The sequence below is a fragment of the Dermacentor silvarum genome, chromosome 4 (assembly GCF_013339745.2).
Source record: "Dermacentor silvarum isolate Dsil-2018 chromosome 4, BIME_Dsil_1.4, whole genome shotgun sequence".
NCBI lineage: Eukaryota > Metazoa > Arthropoda > Arachnida > Ixodida > Ixodidae > Dermacentor > Dermacentor silvarum.
Window position 1 is genome coordinate 6,165,873 of NC_051157.2, and position 25,477 is coordinate 6,191,349.

General features: G+C 48.0%; 1 protein-coding gene across 1 annotated transcript in view; it reads left to right on the forward strand.

The window, feature by feature from the left end:
- LOC119448056 (fibrillin-1-like) overlaps positions 1 to 25,477 on the forward strand; it is a 176,793-nt gene that overhangs the window by 69,321 nt on the left and 81,995 nt on the right. The window contains exons 9-12 of the mRNA XM_037711550.2: positions 2,080 to 2,202; positions 4,990 to 5,235; positions 11,123 to 11,245; positions 18,861 to 18,977. Coding sequence (XP_037567478.1) covers positions 2,080 to 2,202; positions 4,990 to 5,235; positions 11,123 to 11,245; positions 18,861 to 18,977 — 609 coding nt within the window. The remainder of the gene's footprint in view (positions 1 to 2,079; positions 2,203 to 4,989; positions 5,236 to 11,122; positions 11,246 to 18,860; positions 18,978 to 25,477) is intronic.

Here is a 25,477-nt window from a genome sequence, read left to right on the forward strand (position 1 = left end):
GGGGCAACATCCGAGTGATCGTTGGCGTCCCCCGCGGAATCCGTATTTCCGTGGCATTGATCCAAAGTAGAGCACTGCACGGGCCGATTTTTGCGGCCCGGGCCCGGCCCGGGCCCGTTTTCACATTGGGCGGCCCGCCCGAGCCCGATCAAAACTTTTATGGCGAGACCCGGGCCCGGCCCGGGCCCGGAAATAATCTACGTTACCCGCCCGGCCCGGCCCGCCACCCCTTTACCTTAAGCCCGAGCCCGGCCCGAGCCCGACTCGAAACCGGCCGGAACTCGGCCCGAGACCCAAAAATACATGTTTTTCAGAGTTGAGAAGCCCGAGAATAACTCGCAGAAAGCCCGAGCCCGGCCCGGGCCCGCGTCAAAAAACCCGAGCCCGGCCCGGGCCCGGGTCAAAAAGCACACGCCGTGCCCGAGCCCGGCCCGAGCCCGTGAAAAAACTCCTCTACCCGGCCCGGCCCGGCCCACGGGCCGGGCCGGGCCCGGGATTTCGGGTAAGCCCGAGCCCGTGCAGTGCTCTAATCCAAAGCACATAGTCTCTAACGATGAAGCACTGCTCAAAATGTAGCTCACACACTGCGGAATCGTGTGTAAGCCTCTTATCGCACCTGTGCAAATTACGTTCCCAAACGCCTCTTCGCTCCGGGTCTGCGGGCGCTTTAAACAGTGAAAACTTCGCCGTTTCTTTGCTTCGCGAGTACCCTGCGCTGTATCCAGGGGCGAAACAATGGTTTAAGCGTTGCTTAGGAACCATTCGCGCGCTTTAGCACCACACATTCATAGAATAGCGGGAGAAACAGCACCTAACAAGCGTCATAGCAAGCGCTTCCAAGCCACGAAGCAAGCAACCGCATGCAAGAGTGGGCGATTGCAGCGCCGCCGCTTTTTTCGCCATTGGCGGTGTCAGGCGCCCTACGGGTCGCTGGCTCCGCGCCCCGCACTGCCGCTTCTAGTACACTGTAGCAACGGCACTCGTGCTTTCACGGTGTCTCGTCTGACTGTCGCCGCTGCGCTACTCCGAACTCTAATAAACCCTTTACAATTGTATAATTATTGTATGAAACTTCATGCACGAGGCTACACTTGGTTCTCTATTCTATGGCTACACCGCGTTGGAGCCTCCGCTGCGCTGTGACAACCGAAGCGCTCCTTGTCGGCGCTCGTTAGTGTCACGATACAGTACTTCGCTTGAACGCTTCTAGATGGTGGCGCCGGTGCGGACGGCCAATCTGTTGCATCCGTTGCTCGAAATCAGTCATGAAACCCGGGATAAAACACTTTCGTGTTAAATTTATGGGGTTTTACGTGCCAAAACCATGATCTGGTCATGAGACGCGCCGTAGTGGAGGACTCCGGAATAATTTGGACCACCTGGGGTTCTTCTAAGTACACGGGTGTCTTCGCATTTCGCTCCTATCGAAATGCGGCCGCCGTTGCCGGGATTTGATCCCGCGACCTATGTGCTTAGCAGCCCAACACCATAGCGACTAAAGAACCACGGCGGATTCCCAGTCTTTTCCCTCACGCCAACCCGGCAATGTCCCAGGAAGAAAGTTTGCCTCCTCATGCATGGTGTGAAGGAAGAACTTTTCATCGGAATGATACGGAACCTGCCGAAGACGTTCGAAGAGTTTCTTTCTCAGGCCACCAAGATCGAGAAGACACTCAAAATGCGGAACAGGTAATACAACCGCCGCACGCTGCTGACAAATTACGCCGAAGTTCAATCCCACCGAAGACCTGCGAGAGGTCTTCGGTGGGATTGAACTTGGGCGAATACCTCGGCACACCTCGGAATACCTCGGAATACCTCGGAATACCTCGGCACACGCAACCGGCCCTGGCACAGGCGGGAGGACCTGACGGCGGTCGACGGCGGCGTAGTTCAAAGCTTCCGGCTCCAGTAGTTGAGGAGCTCGTAGAGACTGCTGGATCTCTTCATGAACGATGTCTGCGATCGAAGCCACTTGAGGCAGCTCCTCTCGCACCACCGCTCCGGTGGGATTTTTACTACGTATGGTATCAGGGTGCAAAGGGGCCGGCTTGATTGCTTTCTCTTTTTCTCCGGCAGATGTGGACGAGTGCAGCGAGAGCAAGTATGGCTGTGCGCACAGGTGCGTAAACCTGCTGGGATCCGCCTACTGTGAGTGTCACAAGGGCTACAGGCGCCTTGCGGACGGAAAGAACTGTGAAGGTGAGTGCCCGCCCACCTATTCTCGATAGGAATCGCGCGTTTGGTAATGCACCAGTTGTGAAATGGTCGTCGAGGGGGGGTCGGCCATCCCGAGTTCGCCTGTCGAAGACCGAGCGAAACGATCGGAGTCGTCGAAGTATGTATACGTGAAATCAGAAAAAATCGCCGAGTGTCCCGTTATGTTACAGGAAGGTAGATGGCATGTTAATTCGGTGGCGGAATTTCACTGCACGTTTCTTAAAGTGGAGCGACACTACCCGCCTTCTAGATATTACGAATTGTTCTTCAGGAAAGGTTCAGACAAATAAGTATTGGTATACCTTCCGAGTCAAGCTATTTCACTCGACATGAAAGCTTAACGTTTCTTATTATACAAGACGTAACGGAAAAATGCAGATGGCTAGCTGGCAATGTGGACTTCTCTTTACCAACCAACAGTGGCAAAGAATACGTGTGGAATTATGCTGCAATAACGACGTAAACATATAGTATTAAACCCTTCCACACCGATTACCGCGTTCTTCTGAAGAGCAACATCTCGAGTTTTTTTATAGTGTGGGCTATACTATTGACAGGCAAGTTGGCTAAATCACAGTGGCAAAAAGGAGCGCGATGCATCACTCCCACAAAGAATCTTTCAGCTTCGCAAGTCTTCTCAAGCAGTGTTGCAGCACGAAAAGGCCTTTTTTTTTCTGTATTTAAAGTCGTTTTAGAGTTCCAGCGAAGAACTGATTGTGCCTATCTGTGCGGAAGCTGCCTCCAAGAACAACCGGGCCTGTTTAAAGCAGCACCTTCAAACAAGCTTCATAGCAGTTAGTGGCAGAGCTCGCGCTTTATCTAGTGCGCCCCGCTCGCTACAGAGCGGCGCCTTGTGTTGACAAGCAGATTCAGTGCCAATAACTGGTAGTTGATGCGTCGTGGAAGGAGTGCGCTCACTAACTGATATGGAGCGTGTTTGAGGATGCGGACGGACGGTTAGTCACGTGCTGACTCGATTACTAAATATCTATATGATTTTCTATTCTCTAGCCCTTTCACAAGAGAAAGAAAGGGACAGACGCTGTGTATTGGAAGGCAGAGTTTGCATTCCTAGCTGGTTTTGTTTACCAGCCGGAAAACAACGGGCAAAAAGTTACTGACTAAAAACATGCCATTTCTAAGTTTCTTTCAATTTTCTACAAATTATTCATTCACAGCACGCCATCAAAGCAGTAATAAAAAAAATTAGGTCATTGCAACTAATAAATTGAATGGCATCAAAAAAAAAAAAAAAACTCGGATCCTTTCCACTACTGTGAAGATGGAACTGTGGTGGGTCTGCTGTAGTGAATGTTGCTATAGTGAATTTATATATTATCATTATTTATTATATTGAGCATCTTCGGCGTGTTCGTCAAAGAGCAAGGACATCAGCGTCTTGTTTTCACCCGGCGCGATGGCCAAGTAGTGCGTTTGCTACGCCAAGTCCGCCCCATCGGCATCTCTAGCGTATGAGCCACAGGGTTCATAGCCGCGGCACACTGTACGGCAGCGTCAGGATCCGGTGAGATCTCTCCCGCTCCTGCTCACGGCGGTTCACACCGACATATCCAACGCGGGTTTGAGCCACACGTGATTTCTATCTTACCTTCTTTCTTCCTTTCTGTCTCTCTTTCTTTATTTCCTTCCTTCCTTCCTTCCTTCCTTCGACTAGAAAGAATATGCACTAAGTTATCATCACGTAAAATGGCTCTTTTTTTAGATTTCTGTTGATATACAGAAAGAAATCAACAATTCAATTGAATTTAATTCAATTCAATCAAAATGGGATGCATGATAGCTGGGACACCCTGCATATAGTGAGTATATATGAGCGACTTGAAAGAATGGTTACGCACTATCGGGCAAGTCCCACCAGGGAGTTTCTGCAGTGATATTTTGTCGCGTGTTTTGTAATTGTCACTTTTGAAATTTCGTTACGTGTCATCACATGTTTCTTTTCTTTTTTCTTTCCTTTTTTCTGTCTCTTTTTTCTTTGTTTATGGGCACTCCTTTTATTTCTCAGGACAATCCCACTCGGTTCTATGTGCAATGTTGGAAAGGAAATAACATCAACCACACCTCAGTTCTATCTCCCCCTCTTTCTCCACTCCTTAGAAAGCCGACCATCCCGGTCAGCGAGAACTGACATATATATGTTCACTGGCTGACGTTTCCTCGACTATTCCTTGTTTTCTCTTCTTCTTTTTTATTCATTTTGCTTACGTGGTGTCGCGTTTTCTCTGCTCGGGCATTAATAGTCGTGGTGCGTGCTGGTGTAAGCTAATCCATAACTCAATTGAATCGCAAGTTAGTCCCATCTCAAGTATCAGGTAATGAATAGCTAAAGACTGAGTTGCTGGTTTCTGGGAACATTTGGCAGGTACGACACTGCTTTTCCTGCCTTGCTATTGGTGCACACGTCCTAAAGCTGCACACACTGTAGATACCTAAAAAAAAGAAAGAAATAAAAGGAGACGCGATTTCCCAAGTTCACATTTAAACCTTCGCCAGCTGTTTTCCGGGTGCGTTTGGGCAGTCCTGCTTGAGATGTTCTGGCAAACTGTTCAGACACAATATTTGTTGAGGTGTCTACCGGACTTTGCCACAATGGCGCTGGACACACACTTCAGTCACTTCGCAAGCATCTCGATGACGTCATCGCGAGTCGTGTCCCACGTTTTCTTTTCTCCGTTTCTTAAGAAAATGCCTGCTCTGCACGATTTGCATTTTTAACTGAAGGATGGCTGCGAATGCTTATTCGTGCAGATATCGACGAGTGCTCGTATCCGGAAGTTAAAGCGGAGTGCACCCGTGGCTGTTGGAACACAAATGGCAGCTACGTGTGCCACAAGAAGCCAGATGCAATGAGTACAACACGGCAAACGTTTGCGACCGAAGACGAAGCAGAAGGATCTGGCTACGACGACTACGGCTACGATGGAGTAGAGCTTGACCCCATTCCAAGTGCAGCCTGTCCAAGTGGCTTCGCTCGCAACGAGTCTGGTTGCATAGGTAAGCGACAGTAGGCGGCACCAATTCCAATAATGAACTTTTGTCTAGCGGAAAAAATAAACCGTTAGAATGCAGCGGCTTTGATTTCAGCACACGCCACCTTTGGGGTGTGTTACAAGCAGACCCGTGTGTAAATAATTGCGCATCTAATTATTTACATTTCAAGCACTTAAATTTAACGGGAACCACAGCGTTCAAGGATATTAAAACATGTATACACAGGTAACCTCTTTTCCACACTCATCGTCCTCCGTCACGCTTGCAGATTTGCACGCCTCTCTTAAAAGCCCGACCTCTGCACTTTCCTCTTATGGTAAATTTCTCTCTTTCTCACGGAAGCGCTTTTAGGCTGCCTTCATAGGCGGTAAGAGGTGCTGCTTCTTCGCTTAGTGCAGTCAATTATGTCAAAAGAAGTTCTTGGCCAGTAAACGCATATGTCTTAATTTATTTAATATATGGGTCCCTCCACGTCAACTGTACCAACCTTGGCGTTCGATCATATGCGATTTCTGTCTGAAATTTAGGCTCTTGCTTATACCACGAAAATTTATTCCAGGGCATTTTTGTTCCGAAAAAACATTTTTCACCGGCTCAAGCAGCATTGGAACTTTCTCTCGAGGCAGGAAAGTATCCACCGTAAAAGGCGTTGCCGTGAACTGCGTTCAGGAAGCAAGATTAGGTATTGAATGTAGCGACACACCAGTAAAGGGCAGAATTAGACGACCAGGAGTCAGGAAAAGACGCACAAAGGATAAGAATAGAGAAGGTAACATTTGTTCTATCAACATGCAGGGTGGTCGTAAGCAGCAAAACGGGCTGGAAATTCAAACCCAGCTGAATGACGAAGCGATGAGCGTGTGCGTCGTGACCGAAACGCATCTACGAGATTTGGAGCAGCCGCCTTTTATTGACAATATTGTATGGGAAGGGTGCAGCAGAATGACCGGGTTAAAGAAAGGTGGAGGCGTAGGCATACAAATTAGGCGATGTCTGAAGTTGCAAAGGGTAAAAGAGAAATGTAAGGAGCATTTATGGATTAGCGGCACACGGCAAGGCAGAAAGACGAGGCTGGGAGTAGCTAATTACCTATGGACAGGTAGTGATAGCAGAGAAATAAAAAATAAGGGATTGGTTGATTGCATTAGAAGCGATATTAATGAGTTCAAGAAATCAGGCCATGTGATATTAGTGGGAGATATGAACGCGCACATGAACGATTTAGACGGGTATACTCATTACAACGGTTCTCTATAGTGCTGGATCTGTGAGATGAACAGAACCTTATAGTAGTTAATAGGGAGAATAAGTGTCATGGACAGGTAACGTGGCAATGCGGAAACAGGCAGTCATGTAGCGACTACGCCGTAGTCTCAGAAATGGTCTACGAATAACTAGACGAAATTATAATAGACGAAAATGAAAAAAAAAATGGCCTGGGCGGCGATCATGGACGTTTAGCATTAAAGTTTGGGAGATATACCAACGCAGAACACGAACCAATCGCCTCAGAATTCTAAAAAAAGTGAATGAAGGGCAAATAACAGTGATCGCAAGAAACATGGAGAAGAAAATTGAGGATTTTCCTACAGCAGTCTGGGGAAATAAGGAACTGGTAGACGTTATGCAGCAGGAATTAAGACAAACGCGGCAAAAAAAAAAAAAAAAAAAAAAGCGTTGCTTGCACTGGAAGCGCAATGCTAAGGAGACAGCGCAGCTGATGGGCACCTAGCTAGTCCTAGCTTTAGGGCTAGGCTAAGCACTACCAAGTCTTCCCCAGCATTTTCCAAAATTTATTGATTATTGATGGATTATCGATTAGCTACTGATTCGCTATCGCAAGGTATTGTCAACGTATTTGGGCTAGGCTTATCACTACCAAGTCAGCCCCAGCATTTCCCGGCATTTATTGAATATTTGTCGATTATGGATTACCTATTGATTGGCTATCGATTGGCTATCGCAAGGTATCGGCCACGTATTTGGGCTAGGCTAAGCGCTACCAAGTCATCCCCAGCATTTTCTGGAATTTATTGATTATTGATCGATCATCGATTAGCTATTGATTGGCTATCCATTGGCTATCGCCAGGTATTGGCCACGTATTTGGGCTAGGCTAAGCACTACCATGTCATATGCCCAGAATTTTACGGAATTTATTGATTATTGATCGATTATCGATTAGCTATTGATTGGCTATCAATTTGCTATCAATGACTCCATAAGCTTAACTAGTCCCAATCATGCTTTGCTAGACTCAGCCAGGCTCAGCTTCGCTAGCTCACAGGGGTATGTGTCATTGCGCTTGGACCTTTTCTGCACTCGGCCCACATTTTCAGTTCGCCGATCACGGACTAACGGCCGGCTTAAACAGCTCCGCTGTTAAAGATATGGTGGCCTGAAAATCGGAAACCACGTAAGAGGTGGCACAATGAGATAAAGCAACCTATAGAAGCCCGTAAGCAGGCGTCTAAGGATTATCGAGAAGCCAAAACGTTGTGATTACACGAAAAAGAACTTCTCCTTAGATGGAATACATACCGAGAAAAGAAAAGGGCGGGTGAGTGAGCTCGTGCAAGAGAAAATTAAATGCGCAAGTGAACGTTGGGTGCATAACATTCGCAAAAGAGACAGAGGCGCCCCAAAAATTTCTGGAACTACATAAAAGCACTCGGAGCTCCAACTAAAAGCTCGCAAACTGCTATAAGGGATGAAGACGGTAACGTCTACGAAAGAGACGATGTGTTGCGGTACATTACAGACGTTATTAGGGATAACTAAGGCACGAAAGAAAAAGTAGTTCAGACAACAGATCCAGCAACAACAGAAAGGCCCGAGAGATCAAATTTAGCCTAGAAACTTTTATTGGAAAAAAGCATAAGAAAATGTCCCAAATAACACGGCAGCAGGACCCGATACAGCTAGTCAAAAACCTTGGTCCAAAAAGCAAGGCACTGCTGACTAATGCCATAGAGCAAGTGATTAGAACGAAGAAAATTCCGGTTGGATGGTGCGAAAGCAAGATGAACCTCATCTACAAAGGCAAAGGAGATAAGGACAAGACGAGCTCGCACAGGCCAGTTACAGTAACGTCGGTGATATATACAATGACAATGCAAGTCATAAGATTATAACTGTCGAAGTGTGTGGAGAAAAAACTTGGAGTGCGCTTAAACTTCGCCTTTAAGAGTGGAACGCGATAGAATTCAAAGATCCGTGGCTGCTTATCAGGCTTTTTTCTCGTATACTCAAATTACAATCGGACGCTATTACGTATGTAGGTTGTGGTTAAGCCATACTTTACGATTTCTCTCACGGATTTTACTTTGAGAAATTCAATTTTTTTGTTCACTAACGCTTTGCGCCACGCGAAGGGCCCGTCCAGTCGGGGTGGTTCGTGATACTGTGGTTCGGCATGATTATTTCCGCCAGACGCCGATGCTTACGCCGACACCGACGCCGAATTTTCTGCGACACGGGGCCCTTAACGTTATCACGTTATAATGATGTACTGGGGAACTACGGAATGGGTTCAGACCAGACAGACGCTTAGAGGATAATATTTTTGTCCAAACACAGTGCATAGAGATTTCAGTAGCTCAGAAAAGACCTTTATCGATAGCATTTATAGACATTAAAGGTGCCTATGACAACGTAGACAGGGAATTGTTATGGGACATTCTTAAGCACGAAGGCACACATGACGATTTCGTGGAGCTGCTCAGGGAGATATATAGAGACAACCGTTTACAAGTTGTATGGGAAGGTCGAAAAGGCAATAAAGTGGTGGGAATTCACCAAGGACTGAAACAAGGATGTCCTCTGTCTCCGTTGTTGTTCACGCTTTATGTTAAAGGCATAGAAAGACGACTGGAAAACAGCGACATAGGGTTTGAATTATCCTACATGCGGAATGGACAAATGGTGCATCGAAAGGTCCCTGGACTGATGTATGTGGACGACATAGTGCTACTAGCGGATAATGCAAGACATTTACATAAACTTGCGAATATCTGTGGCAACGCAGCGACAAATCTAGGCCTTAGTTTAGCACCGAGAAATCGGGAATTATGATCTTTGATGAAAAGAAGTTTATTAATTACGTGGTATCAGTTCAACAACAACTCATACCCGTAGTCAAGCAATATAAGTACCTTAGGCGTACACATAAATGAAGGAAAGACTTACTCAAGCACCCACCAAGATAATAGGAAAATAAAGGGGAAGCGGAATGCAGCAATAATCAAACACAGAGCACTGTCGGGCCACAGCAAGTATGAGGTGGTGCGTGGAATCTAGAAAGGAGTAATGGTGCCAGCGCTAACTTTAGCAAATGCCATCCTATGCTTAAAATCAGATATCTTGTCGGGGTTGAAAGTTAACCGATGCTCAGTAGGCCGGTTGGCTTTGGGAGCCCACGCTAAAACCACAAATGAGGCAGTGCAGGGTGACATGGGTTGGGCATCTTTTGAAGTCAGAGAAGCACAGAGCAAAATGAGTTTTAAAGAAAAACTCAGGAACATGGATGAAAATAAATGGTCGGCTAAAGTGCACAAGTATCTCTATCTGAAACGCGTGGACACAGAATGGATGAAGACGTCAAGAAAGTTGACAACCAAGTACAGGATAATCGAAACTGGAGATAGACAACCAGGAGTCATCAGAAAGAAAGTGAGAGAAATAGAGACCGTGAATGGGATGCAAAGAATGGAAACAAAAAGGACAATGAAGATTTACAAGAATGAGAACAAAGAAATTAGACGTGTAATGAAGGAGACAAGGCGACGACGACGAATCAGTCAGCAAGCAAGCCACAGTGTTGGTGGTAACCACGCGCCCCGAGCTTGCGCTTGCCTGGATTTTATCTGCTTGTCGCCGCGCCGCTTCTTGACGTTCGCCTGACGTTTCTCGCCGTTCTTGACGTTTACACGTCAATAAATTACGTGACATTTGGTGGAGGCTTCGTGGGTTATCGAGCCACTCGAGCCGTCTTCTGATCGCCGTTGCCGAGGGCGCGACATACAACGAAAAAACGCAACACAGCAAGGAAAAGACAGGCGAAACACAGGCGAAACAAAAGAGCATGACGTTCTTTCCTTTCGCCTGTCTAGCTGTGTTGCGTCTTTTCGTTGTGTGAAGCATGTACACCTGTGCACGAGCAAAAGTATACGGACGAGGGGTTGCGCGAAAAAGCCGATTTTTTCCTCTGCCTATGAACGCAACTTGTAATTGAGGACAGCAGTCCAAACTTGGCATTGCAAACTTTTTGTTGTACTCATCAATTCCAGTTTATACTTGCTAATTACGAAGAAATTCAACTTTTTCGGCGACCCTGTGGTCCGTATACTTTTGCGCACGGGTGTACCAATTAGCCCAACTGCAAGTTTTATTAAGACATAGTAGCACGGTTTAAACCATGCTATGCTGTCTTTTCCCTAGGTGGCCATGATGGCTTCTTTCTGTGCGGGGAGTGATAGTACTGGAGATTATCGGGCGCAGGCACGGTGAAGTGTGGAAGAGGACGACAATGAGCTAGTAGTTAGTGCAAGCTCGATCGGTTTCCAGCTGATACTTGTCAGACGCCCTGCGAACTTTACTTATACGAACATCCGATGGCAGTATATATATATATATATATATATATATATATATATATATATATATATGATGCAGTGCGCGTAAATATCTGTAGATAATATCCAGCCTGTTCTATATTTCACTGCTAATACCATAATTTATTTGTATAACATGCTGCCTTTAATACTCATATTTGTTCATCGAAAACCAACCTCCATACACACACATGGTTCCTGAGCCAATCACATCAAGAATGCTTAACCTTACGTAGATGTCAACTGGAGTTGAGTTTGCCTGTTGTTTTTTTCCTCAGATACGGATGAGTGCGAGGAACAACCTTCTCTTTGCTCCCATGGTTGCGAGAACACGCCTGGGAGCTTCCGATGTATTTGCCCAGAAGGCTACGCTCTCAATCGCAATGGAACTGTTTGCACCGGTAAGTGGAGCCGTCGTGATTCTGCATTAAGTGACGTTTACTATTTCAGAGAGACTCGAGAACAAAGCTGGGACCTCCTGATTTGCGCATTACTGCCATAAAGCAATAAATAAATTTGGCGAAATAAATATTTATCCAGTGTTAATTACTGCGTTGTTGCACAAGCGAAAGTTGGCGTCGTCTTATTCGACACGCTCATTCCATCCTTGTATTAACCACTGCTATAGGTAAACATTCGATAATAGACATTTTGGGTGCGCAATAGCTAAAATTGATTTGAATAAAGTAACAGCAACGCTAGTAATTAGGGCCGAATCGTTCCAATAACGTAATCTGTATTGTAGGAAGAAAACTCTGCACCGTGCTGCCAGAATCATTTCAAGATCGGCTGTACTCTCTCGACCGCCGATGACAGGGGCAGGAAGTGACAAAACGGTGTGAGAAGTTGAAGCGGAGCGCAGGCATTAAGACAGTGGCACTTTCTTACATTTTGTGTAAACATACGTTTACATTTACATTTACTTTTACATTATCGCGCATTATATCTGCCTTTACGGCTTTTCATGTCTATGTTGCGCGCCGAGTGCGTATTCATTACAGCAACGTGAACCATAAACATTTTGATTTCACTATAACACACTTTTTCTTTTCGATTTTCCTTTCAGCACTGTCGTTAGCTTGAATGTGATAACTGCAGTAGAATTGTAAGTTGGTTTTCATTCGGCACAGCTGGGGAGGGACAGAGAGAGAGGCTCTTTAATAAAAGAGGTTTGACTGGAGGCGTGCCTTTACACTCCACGTGAATGCGACAATCAATGAAATTATCCACGCAGGATGTAAGACAGACTCATAACACCCACAAAACACACCACACACAGCTTAAAGAATTAAAGTATCCCGTTGAGAATAGAGCACTGCATGGGCTCGGGCCTACCCGAAAGCCCGGGCCCGGCCCGCGGGCCAGGTCGGGCCGGGTAGGGCAGTTCTTTAACAGGCTCGGGCTGAGCTCGGGTGTGGCATGTGCTTTTTGACCCGGGCCCGGGCCGGGCTCGGGCTTTCTGGTGGTGTGCATGTAACGTGCAGCGAGTTATCCTCGCGCGTCTCGACTCTGAAAAACATGTTGCCCCGGTGCAGCTGGAAGCTAGCAGCGTTACTCCTGTGTACTTCCCTTTTCTTCTTCCGTCGTATTTTGAGCTGTTTGAACAGAATTTTAAAGTCCAGAAAGACCGTAGTCGCCTCAAATCAAAGGATGTCATTGTATTCCTTACCTAAATCAATGTAATCAATGTTTTCAGCGCAGTGAAAGCGCGTTCGTGACTTGCTGATTCTTCAACGGTGAATTGGTAAAACGATGACTGGTAAGATAAGGTAATTCGTCACGTGGCTGAAATATGGCACTGCGTCCATCCATGATTGCACGCATGTTCTCAACCGGCCGCCTAGCAGCAGCGAATTACGCTGCACCATGGAGGAACGAGAAGCTTTCTTCATTTACTCCATCCATGCGCAGCGCTCACGACCGGTCGTGGCTGCGCTTCAGCTAGAGTGTACTAGATAAGTGGGACGAGTGGTTCGGGAGGCACATGCTTTGCAGTGAGGCGCCCGACGTGGAAAAAATACTGTGCGGTGCTGCGATAGAAGTGGATTGGGCCGCATCAAGGTCGCGCCGTTGGAAACTGCTGGTGCTACTGCTCGGCAAGGTGATTCGTACTACTTCGCGCGCTGATATTTGCGTTCAGGCCGCTCAAATGGTGTTTATAATTGCATATGACACGTATCTATGCCTTAAGAATAAATTCCTTTCATTCTCTTCTTTATTTTATTTTTTTTTTCAATGCCGCTCGATGATCTTTTTCGGTCTCGGGTCGGGTTCGGGCCTGCATTGAGCCGGGCTCGGGCCGGGCTCGGGCCTAAGGTAAAGGGGTGGCGGGCCGGGCCGGGCAGGTAACGTAGATTATTTCCGGAACCGGGCCGGGCCCGGGTCTCGCCATAAAACTTTTTGTCGGGCTCGGGCGGGCAGCCCAATGTAAAAACAGGCCCGGGCCGGGCCCGGGCTGAAAAAATCGGCCCGTGCAGTGCTCTAGTTGAGACCAGCGCCTTGCAAAAGAAGCCTAAAGTGCCTTCGTAACGCGGGACACTCGGGCGACATCAAGTTAGGCTAAAGAAAACCACAAAATCAGTTCAAATCGTGAAAGCTATACCGTCGTTAATTTTACGATAATATGGTGAGAAAATGAATGCCAAAGTTCCATGTATTGAGCAGAGTAACCAATTCGGCTTGTTGGTTGAATGCTGCTGCGCGGAACCGACGAAAACAAGAGGCACACAAAGTACACAGACGAAGCGCTGACTTTCAACAAAAATGGTTATTTTACCGGCGCACGGCTAGTTTTATAGTGAACACTTTACAAAAAAAAAAAAAAAAAAGGCTTGGCTTTGCTATCGCAAACACCAATGGCCAGGGGAAGCCTCAGCAAAGTTTTGCAAAGCTAGGCGAAGAAGAGCGTGGTAGAGCGTGGTTCAGCAAAGCAGTATCAAAGCTAGGCAAGCTTTACTGGAGTTAAGCTCTGCTTGGCTATCACTATTGGTAGGGTATCTCTTAGCTATTGCTTCGCTGTAACTGCGTTTCCTAGCACGCTCACCAGCCGCTTCTCTACGGCGTTCCAATCTAGCGGCTTCTTCTCCGAGAGTTCTAGCGGTCGGCTTCGCCATTGCGCTACGTCGAGTAAGAGGTCCGCCGATGTGAGAGCACGCCTGTTACTAGGGAACGCTGACGTCACAACTAACGCCATACCACGTGCGCTCGGTGCGGCTGTGCATCGGCTCCGCTCCCGCTCAACTCCGCCCTGCCACCTGCGCACGGTTCTCGTGCACAGGTGCACTCCGGAAATTTCGACCACCTGGGGTTCTTTGACGTGCACCTAAATCTAAGTACACGGGTGTTTTCGCATTTCGCCCCCGGCCGGGGCCGGAGGCGACATGCGGCCGCCGTGGCCGGGATTCAATCCAGCGACCTCGTGCTCAGCAGCTCAACACCGCTAATAGCCACTGAGCAACCACGGCGGGTACACATCATTTTAGACAGGGTGAAAGTTATATCAAATTTTAACAGCGGAGCTGTTTAAGCTCTTGGTTAGGCCTGCGTAGTGCGAAGAAAAAACTGCGCCTGGCGATGACGTCACTGCGCGTCGCCTAGCAACCACCTCGTGGAGTGGCGTGTGCCTCGCCTCCTCTCCGTGCCGTGCACATGTTGCCTTGACACGGGACGTTAAGAGAGCATTCGCACGGCGCGCGCTATGCTCGGAAGACAGAAAGAGAAAATGAGTGCGAAAGAGAGAAAGAAATTGTAGCAGCACCAACGAAGCAACGCGCAGAGCTGCTGCCGACGCCGTCCGCGTTTTCTCGCGTTCGCGCCGAACGCGCGAGGTGTCCGTGACCGCAGCCGGCGCCTCTGGTGGTGGCTCGGCAGGTTGGACCAGCCACGCCCCGGCAAGTGTTAAGGCGTAGCTTGGCCGTGACGTCATCGAGGAGATAAAGCTTGGAGCCGCCGCGACGGCGGCAGAATTCTCGTTGACTCTGTGGCGAGTACATGTAGCCTTGACATGGGACGACCAAAGAAGATCCGGACACCCAAAAAAGCCGCTCATGTTGAAGCGTGTCGTGCGGCCAAGCGAGAATCTGCGCGTCGACGGCGAGCCAATTCGGAATACCGTGCCTAGCAGCACTTATCATTCCCTAGCAAAACTTAGCCAAGCCTAATAAAACCTGGAAAAAGCTAGGTCGATCAGCAGCTCCGCTGTTTACTCCAGCCTTGCACCACTAGTGCAAGCTGCCCACATTTTTTTTTTTTTTTGAAAACAGGCTTGCATCCACAGTCGTCACAGTGCACACCTAGCTGACCTTGAATTGTGGAGTTAACATTGTTGTGCTATTCCCTTAGCCGATCGTTAATAAATCGGCCGGTTTGCCCGATGTAGACTTTACCGCATCACATAGGTATCTCATATACGACGCACTGGGCACGTTGTATGAAGCGCTGTCTGTGCTTGATTTTACGCTGGGCCTTCCCCTGGAAGACAGCGCAAGTTTGCTTACTCAGTGATATCGGTTTTCTAGGCGCGGAAAAAAACATCAACATTTGCACTTCGGCTGCACTTCGTTTCCATTGTTCACCATGTTGAGGAAACAATAGCGATGTGATCTGAAGGAGTGGTATGTCCAAGGTGCGTTTCTTTTTCCCTTGTACTGACTATACAACTGGAATGCAAACGACACTGAACAAGATGATCTTGTGTGGATGCAGGTTATATATATATATATATATATATATATATATATATATATATATATATATCATCATATATAGCATCATATCATATATATATATATATAGCATATATAGCATATATATATATATATATATATAGCATCATATCATATATATATAGCATCATTATATATATATATATATATATATATATATATATATATATATAAATGATGCTCTGACTCTGCAGTGCCCGCTTTTTCGGATATGTTCAGGTTTCGTTTAATTTGCTTACTTGATTCTCTGGTCCTTCAGTAACTTTTCCCTTCCATTGTTCTTGTTTCACATTTGTTAGTCACTAAAGTTTATCTCTAGCCCAGTTCACCGCTTTGCTATTTATCTCTCATGTTTGTGCCATTTTTTTACTTCTATTCCTAAATGTCATGCTATGTTCTTTGTTCCAGTATTGCTTCAGTCCTTAAGATCTGTCGCGTGTTCTTTGTTTCCTTCAATTCTCCCTATCTTCTATTTTTATGTGTCTGTCCCCTCGTTCGTAAATAGCAGGCAGGTGCTCTGCCCCTTCCGGCTGCAATAGCCATCGTGCTTCCACCATTGTTTTTTTTTTTTCATAGTCTCACATCATTCGATAAACAGTGGCAACAAGATCTGTGAAGAACCATTCCCCGTTCCCGCGTATCGAGAAGGCAGAAGTTCCCTACTGTCCCATAAGACATCATCTTTGGCAGCAGGTATCTTTAGAATACTGCAAACGGGAAGTTTTATTGCCAAAAGTGACAGCCATCGGCACTGGATGGTATATTCCGACTCTAAAGGAGCCTTAGAAGTGATTTTAAAAAATATTTTCATGTACATGATTCCATCATAAATGATATTATGAAAACGTTAGCCATCGCTTCTTGCTTGTTATGAGGTCTGCTTTTATGAGGTACTTTGACACCCTTGACGTTTTCTGTATCAGACGACAAGTATGTTCTTTGCACTTTGGTGCAAAACTTTGCAAAGACATGTGGTTCAAGGAACACGCGAAGTTTTCACTCCTATGCAGAGTTGACCCATTCCTGCAGTTTTCACCAAATTGAAAGACTGACCGCACGTTCGACACGCTCTTTGATCGTTTACGCTTAGATGTAGCCTACGCGCCTCGCTTCTTGTGTCGCATCAAAAGACGAACGTCGCCTCATTGTACTTAATAGGATAACTCCGACGCTTCAGTGGAACATATTGTCATACAATGCACTCAATATGGTGAGCAGCGGGTGCACCTGAGTGACTGTTTGAACATCCTTGACAGACGTCCTCTCATAGTGGACAAAGTTCGTTGCACTTAATGGTAATGCCCTGATAAGCAGAGGCGTGCTGTAAGTGCCCTTCGCGATGTTTTAGTGGAGACTATCTTATAGACTGCCTATACCTGACATCACTGTTCTGTCTTGTACATTTTGCTTCTTTTTTAACTCGCGGATGAGCTCGCGGGCTATTGTCCTTATGTGTGTATGAAGAAACATGTGTGCACTCCCTGACGCCTGTGTAATGAGCGACATAGTTTGCTTTCGGTGCTGGTGCCCGCAGATGGTGCAATCATAAGCGCGTTTGTGCTCGTGCATGTATTCTCCTTTTTTATGTTTTCTTCTTTCATTGCTTTCTTTTTTTTAAATTTTGCCTTCACTAAGGAATTTGAGATATTGGGATAAAGCCGGCTTTGACGTAGCCTGTTTTCCCATGCTTCCACATCTAAATAAAAGAACAAGAGAAAAAAACTGTAATTCAGCCAAGCTTATAGATGCGTGACCTGCATTCGAATGCACAGTAGGTTGCGGTGGTGATCAGCCCAGTATTCCTTCATTTCGACGTGTCTCACCAAGAAACCCGCGCACTGTGAATGCACCAGTTGTAACTATAAAAGCAGGCGACCCTACATTTTGTCTATTTGGTGCGTGCCCATTTTTACATACCAAGCGGCCCACGTTGTCCATTGTCTCTTCGGGCGCATGCCCAGTGGCGCATGGCCCAAGTTCGCGTGAAAGAGGTTAGAAACGGACATCGTACCAAAAAGTGCCGTGACACGCCTCATACATGACACATTCTTGCTTTGGCAATACGGTGTGTCACAACATTGATTCAATGTTAATCGCATTAACGTCAACATTCATCGTGAGATGGGTTCTTTCAAAATATTTGCTACTGTCGTTGCCAGCGCCAATTCCCAGCGTTTTGTGAAGCTCATTTTTACTGTGTATAGGTAAACCCACTCATCTTTTAGAGATACCTTCAAAATTGCACTTTATGGATGGCGTTGATAAGGGTGGCTTGATTATAAACGGCTTTCGTGCGTAAAAGTAGCCAATTGCTATTTCGCCGTGAATGCTGTTGTGTCTGGCGGTCCCTCGGGACAAAGGAGGCCGGCGCCGACTCAGACGCGCCAACCTGGCGCCCTTTCTCGCGGCCGAGAATTGTCACCTGGGACTGAGGGATTAGCAGTTGGTCTCCGGGCTACCTCATGCGTGGCTAAACGGCGGCGTCGCCCCTTGGTGCGGTCCCGTGAATTACCAGCGCCGCCCGAACCACGACGACGCTACGCCGACTGCTGCCTTTCGAGACAGCCACCGCCCTACCTGGTTCCGCGAACTGACCGCTATGGAGAGGCGAATCTTGAAAGGGGCCCGTGTCTGGCAATCCCGGGGGAACGACATCAACGTTCGGTTCCCAAGGTGTCAACCGCTGCCTGTGTTCGGGGGCGACCTAACAAGATTGGAGGCGGAGCCCGGCGGGAAACGACGACACATCACGTGCGGGATATGGCCACCTGATCCAAGATGCTGATTGGCTAAAAGAACTACAGTGTGTTCCCTCGTCGAGTGAAAGAGGGAAACAGAAGGGATAAAACAGGGGACTTGAGTGTTGTGAGGACGCTTGAGGCTTGACCATGTAGAGCACGCTTGACGATGTAGAGCACGCTCGACCATGGAGAACGCTCGGAGATGTAAACGCTACTACATGCAAAGATGTTAGAACGTAGACGGCTCCAATATCATGGAGCCCATCTTGTAATATACCATGTACAGTGTATATAAAACAGTTTTCTAATCTCCCTGGATAACTCCTCCTCTTGGCACCTGGCACGGCACCATACATGAAACCTTCGTGGCCGCTCGGACCGTCGACATTCGCAACAATGCTCATGGTTGACCAGCTTTCGTGTGCTTCACAACAGCCTAAGATAATATGAGCACTGCGGGTCTGCCCTGTATTCACATATTTGCATATGCTAACTGAGCATACTTGAGAAGGCGATTTACAGTGTGAGATGTGCTTTTCGTTCTTCCTCAGACTACGATGAGTGCACGTGGTCGCCTTGCCCCTATGCTTGTGAAAACACTGCTGGAAGCTACGAGTGCACATGCCCTGCAGGTTACAGAGCGCATGGCAACGGAATTAACTGCACCGGTAAGGATTTCATTACATGCGCCGCAGTGCTAGCCAGTGAAAATAAAGGTCGCAGTTTCGCCCGACAGGCAAAGCATCGATGGCGATAGCAAATTAGTACACAGCTATACGAAGTAAGGATATTAATTTTATCAGCCGTTTAAACTTGCAAACATTCGCTTACTAACCATATAACAAGTACGGTGTCACACGCGCACAGGTAAACATGAACAGATCTCGCTCGATGACCGCGGAAACTCGCTTTCAAAACGGTGGAGTGTGGAAGCGCAGCAGCAGCAGAGAGCGAATTGACCTTCGCGCTGTCGTCTCGCTTCAACGGGAGCTAAACGTCGAAAGCACAGCGCATACGAAGCTATCGGCACTCCGCGTACTTTGCCCACATTGCAGATCGCCTTGAAGATTAGGCCCAAAGGGGGGGGGGGGGGGGGGGGGGGGGGGACTTTGAGCACGTCGTGGATCCCTTTCAAGATACGGCGCGGCCACAGTATGCAGCAGCCGCCGGAGTATCAAGCAGCAGCCGCCAGAGTATAACGCCCCCGCCCCCCCCCCCCTCGTGCCCCCCCCCCCCCCCTGCCTTGTTCACGACAGAAGACGGCGGGCTTCCGCCCCGCCTCCCTCCCTCCCTCGCGCGAGGTTGAGCCGCGATCGTCTGACCCTCGCAAGCTTCCACTCGCACATACAGCGTACGGCGCGCGGCGACGATGTTATCGTATTTGGACTTCAAGCGTATTCCAAGCAGAAATACGCTTGGAGTGTCCATATAATTTCTATCGCGATAAATATGGGTAGAGCATTGAAAAGGACAGTAAGGTTTAGCGTTGTGCTTCTCAGATGGTGTTCTAAAAATACTCGTACGCTGGCCCGACTTGTCGCCATACAGCACGGGAGGCCACGGTGCCCTGACATTTATTAGGTTTCTCACAACACTGGCGTAATGACGAGCGTTTCCTCGAGTGGCCAGTCGCGCGGCAATTCTGTGTGTATTTGCGGGCTTCTTTCATGATCGAAAAAAAAAAACACATTTATGTAGCAGGTATTGAGCAACAGAAAGCTGTATCGAGAGTTTTTAATGTTGCTGTACAATCTTCTCGTTCACACTTTTATAATTAGGACAGTACCTCTCGAGTTAGATAATTAATTAATTACAATTACCTAATTAAATCTCAGTAACGAAAAAATTACTGGCGGCTACTCCACTGTACTGAAAACAATACGCACTAGGTTTGCTTCGCGTAACGCCTTTCCTCTTTTTTTTTTTAAACGTGCTGCGTGATAGCTGGGACATCCTGTATATGCTCATGTTCGCGTCGCCGGCGTGGTCGAGGCATCGTGGTCATTCGAGCTCCGTCATCCGGCTCTCGCATCTGATTCTTGCGTACTACCTGCACCGAGCAAGGTGACGCGCGTAAGATCCGGGCATGTCGACTGCGGAACATCTGGCGGTGATTGGTGTGGCCTAGTGTGTGCGTCATTGGGCACGTGCAAGTTGAAAACATCATTCGAAAACATTTCGGCAAAGCAGTTATAATGCTTTTACATTCCCACACGCAAGCAGGCTTAAGTCTCTCTGCCGAATTTTGGAGAGCAGCTCCTAGGCGATCGTTCCTGCGTTGAGCATCGACGTCGTCCCTCGGCGTAACCAAGCGAACTAGTAGAGCGTAGGATAAAAGAGCAAACGCGGAGCTCCGCGGGGATGAAATACGGCGATAGCGAAGAGAGCGTGAGGAGGGAAGCGGAGGAGGAGGCTATGGCCGAAACGTGACAAGTGACAAGAAAAGCGTAGTGCCGCGTAAGACGGTCTCTGCGGAGATGATGGCTACCAGATGGCGCCAGAGTAGCGCGCGTCGTCTGTTCACTGATGTCATGCGGTGAACGCGTCCACCGATACCATATATGGAAACAAAGTGCTGCATGAGTGAAGGTCTGTCGGCGGCTGCTGCTGTCAATCGTGCCCACGCGTCACCCACGCGCTGCCTCTCGCGATCTTCCTATTAGCGAGGCCGTCGTGCCACACATTGCTCCGTTTGCAACGTACCGCACTAGACAGATTGTACGCGCCAGCCAACATATCGCGAAATGAAAAGGCATATAGAGGTCAGCTCAAATTTCGCATTAGGCAGTATCGTAATCGTCGTTGATTGTTTTTCTTTTATAATTGCTTTCAATCTTACGCCGGCGCATCTGCTTCTTTTTTATTGTATGCAGGTGTGTGCGTGTGTACACTGCTATGTCTAGTATTGTTTTAGTGTTAAATAAAATTTGCATATGCGTTCATTTTCATTTCTTGTCCGTTGTTCCAATGTGCTACTGGTGAGCTTGTTTCTTTTTTCGAGCTTGCAGTTTACTTGCTGCTCGAGATTGTAGGTTTCAAGATTTTTTTTTGTAACGTTGGATAATTGTTTCATAGTCTTTATACTTCTGGAAATAACATTGAAGGTGTATAGTATTACCTTTTCTTAAGTTCACATAAGAATGGTTGCTTGGCGATTTCTATGAGGCCTGCGTGCCCTACTGCATCCGCAGCAATAGGCTCCACCAAGCTGTTGAGCCTTTTGCTTTTGCCTTGATTTCGATATACCTAAAGAAAGAAATAAAGAACAAAATTGGAGGATGCTTAAAGGGATACAGACACAAAATCTGAAAATTTTACGAAAATGCTGAAAATGAATACTCAGTGTGTGATTGCGCCGAAAAGAAGTAGTCACTTAGATGGCTTTATTTTTGGCATTTTTGTGAGCGCGCGCCGCGCCGCCCGACCCGCGGGAGTTGGAAGGCGTGACGTCACGACACCCTCATCGGATAGCCAGCCGGCCGGCCGCGGTCATTCGAAGCGCGCCGACGCCGCCATCGCGAGCATGCATTTGAGTTCTGGTGCCTCTACCAGCGATGAGTACACGTCTGAAGACGAGGACCATTCCAACTTGACAAGAAATATTACCGCTTACGGTTACGAGCCTTCCGCATCAAGCCACGAAGAAGAGCAGGCGGCTGTGGAAGTGCCGGTCAGGTTTTCGCGAACCGCAGCGCGAAGATTTCGCTCTGTACCAGACACTTAAGTATAAACCGCATGCACGCGATCTTGCGCGCGACAGAGACAATCGACGCGATGGAGATGGCTGTCGCGTTCGCTCGTCGCCTATAAGTAGTACCGCATGCGAGCGACGAGACGAGCGACGACTTTCAGCGACGTCTCCCCGGTGTTTCCGCTAGGAGGGCAACGAATACTCGCCGAAACTGGCGTGACGCGTGCATTATTAATTTAAGTTGATGTGTTTTAGTGTAAAGAGCAGCATAAATATTTCTAAAGTTCTTGCACTACGTCCTTGCACGTATCCTTGAACGTATCAAAATCTAGTTGTTAGCTCGTCCTGTGCGACAATCGGTAGTACTTGAGTGATGTATATCCAGTTCCGGCTTCGCGCTATTGGCTAGTCGCTCACAGCACTTCTGGGCGACGAGCGACGAATTCTAGATTTACAGAACCGAGGGATCGAGCGACAAGAACAAGCGACATGTTCGCGCGACGGCCCGTTTCGTCGCTCGTAGCCGTTGCTCGTCGCCGTCGTGCACAAAATCGCTCTCATGCGGTTTGGGATTTATGCAAGAATTATTGGTCATTTCCTGGTGTAAATTTTCGGCAGTGGCGTAATCGTGCTGCCGCCGAAGATTTACACCAGCAGCGAAGCAGAATACACTTGGTTACTGCAATATTAACTGTTTTTGTCTCTTTGAGCTCTGCGCCACCAGGTGGGAGCACCATACAGGCCGCTCACGTTTACGGTTCTGCACGAACGCCCCAACGCCCGCGTTTACCCGATTACCGGACAAGCTAAAGCTCTCTAATGGCCAGGTATTCAAAGTTTACGCGCCTTCTCGTCTCTGGGAAACGTGTGCGACGGCGTGTCACGACTGACAATGCTGTTATAACAGCAATATTTAGCATTTCCTTCCGCCGCGACGAACGCGTCAATACCGAGCGAAGACCGCAGGAAGCCTCATGTAAGACGCTCCACCTACGTGGAACGTCGACGGGGATAGTGTTTCAGACGGACCACGCGCGAAGATCGCCGAAAGGGGTTAATTAAATGCTGCAGGGGACCGACACCCCTGGAAACACTGCGACAGCTGTGGGCCGACCTTGGCCGCGGGTGGGTGTTATGACGTCAAATTTCAGCTTCTGCCGGCGGCCGCTTGGAGGCAAGGTGCAACAGAAATTAGCAAAAAAAAAAGATGTTTCTCGTTCTTTTTTTTCAACGCAGCTTGTTGTATTCGTCATTTTCAACAGTTAAACTTTTGTTCGGACGCAAAAAAAAAAAACACCCGACAACTTTTGTGTCCGTATCCCTTTAAAGCTTCACCTTTAAGGGTGGAACGCGGTACCGTTATTGGGACCCGTTCGCATCGCATTTTTCTTTGAGTCGGTTTCATTGCAACACAGAACCTGGGAAAGCCAGCTTACAAAGACCAAGCTTACACCGATCCCCTTAAAGTAGGCTTCACTTTTAAACAGAAATTAATTGCTGGGAAGACGTTTTTCCAGGGGCAATATAAGGGGTCTCATATTAAAATGTGAAGGCCCTAGCACCTTTTTTATTTTATTAATTTTCTATTGCTCCGACGAGCGCGCGTGTAATAAGCGAATTAGCCGGTGAAGTCCCATTTTGACCTGCCTAGGATGCGAGCGCCATCTGGGTATCACTTTCGCAAGTACCCGAACGCGCGGCTGTAGGTCTGATAGAAATGCTAGAAAAGGGGATTGTGTTTGAGTGTCCTCGTAGCAGAATGAGGTTTTCTCGTACATTCAAATCACAATCCGACGCTGATTGGTAAACAATCCGACGGCGCATCCGACGCCAAATGGTAAAGTCGTACTTTACAATTTTTCTGACGGATTTCACTGTGAGAAATTCAATTTTTGTTCACCAAAACCTTGCACCACGTGTGGGGCCGGCGCGGTCGGGGTGGTTGGAGCATCGCACGCCGGATGCCGACGCCCGATTTTCTGCGACAAGAGACCCTTAACGCTATCGCGTTAAAAACAAGCGCTTTAGAAGAGGAGTCTCTCGGTGGAGGAAACAGCATAGAGAAAGAAAAAAACATTTTTTTCTCTCTCTATAGAAAGAGTAGATGGTGGTACATTTACTATATGGGCGCCTTGCGCTGGAGTTTGACGTATAGTAGCGGCGCCTGGTGGCGGAGAGAGAAGTTATATCTGGGTAGTACCAGCTTGGGTAGTATTGAGCCCTGGCTGTGGCGAAGCACGTTTCTAGCCCGATTTTTACGTTGATTCTCACTTTTTTCGGCCCAGTGGCGAGTGCGAAAATGCTCGTCAATTCACAGAGAGCACGCTGCGAGCTGGCCGTAACCTAGTTTAACGAAAACGGACTCTCCGTGTGCAGCAATGCTGGAATCAGAAGGAATCGGCGACGCCGATTCGGAGAGACCTAGCTCAGCCGTGAAAAAGCGTCACCGTCGTTACTGCTGCGTCGTGAGCTGCCACGAGCAAGAAGGCCTGAATGCCAACATCAGATTCTACCGTTTGCTTTCAAGGCCTCACGAAGCGGAGCGTCGGGCGCGCGGGATAACTTCACCCCACTATGAGCAGCACAGGTTCGCACACAGATGAGCAACACAGCACAGTTTCGCGGCATGCTGAAGGCGCGGTGCCGTCGCGGCGCGTACGATCGTGCGCTTGAGCAGTTCGTACATCGCGGCAAGCTGAAAGACCGCTGCCGTCGCGGCGCGTACCGTCGTGCGCTCGAGCAGTTCCGTACACATGATGTCTGCTTATCGCTGCTGTGAATTCATTTATAGCAAGCATTTCCTCGCGTTTGTGCGCCTGAATCTAGCGTCGTGCAAACTTTACCTGAAGTTCAACTTCGCGCGTGCGTGAGTCGCTTCACTTGCGATTGACACCGCGCTAAAACATCGCCGCTTATTTCTTGAACGGCGTACACGTATTAGGCGTTGCATAATTTCTTGCATTTACGCAGCGTGCCACCCCTGAAAAAATCTTCGGCGCGCGATATTCGCTGCGAGCCGTGGTACAACGCAACCGAAACTGGCGGGTCCACATTGTAAACGTGCTTTCCGAAGCAGACGACCGAGCTTGATACTACCCAGTTTCGAATTGAGGGCGCTTTTTAGCACCATTTTTCCAGCGCCCCCTGGGCAACGCAGATGCCCCATAGGGAATTTAGGTCGGGGTGGTTCGGAATGATTTTCTCCGCCACGGACGCCGACATCGGCGTGCATCCACGCCGACGCCAGATTTTCTGCGACATGGGGCCCTTAACGCTATCGCGTTAAAATTCTCTGCGCCTTCCCTTACGCACGACCACTTACTCCGTGCACACGACCAGCAATAACGACGGCGATAATAACCAATGCTTTGGTTATATACAAGTCAAGGCGTTCTTTTCGGCGTCACCACTGCCGCTAGCATTTCCATCTCTGTTTCAAGCGAAGCTTCTTATAAGGCACATATTTCGATGGCGTCC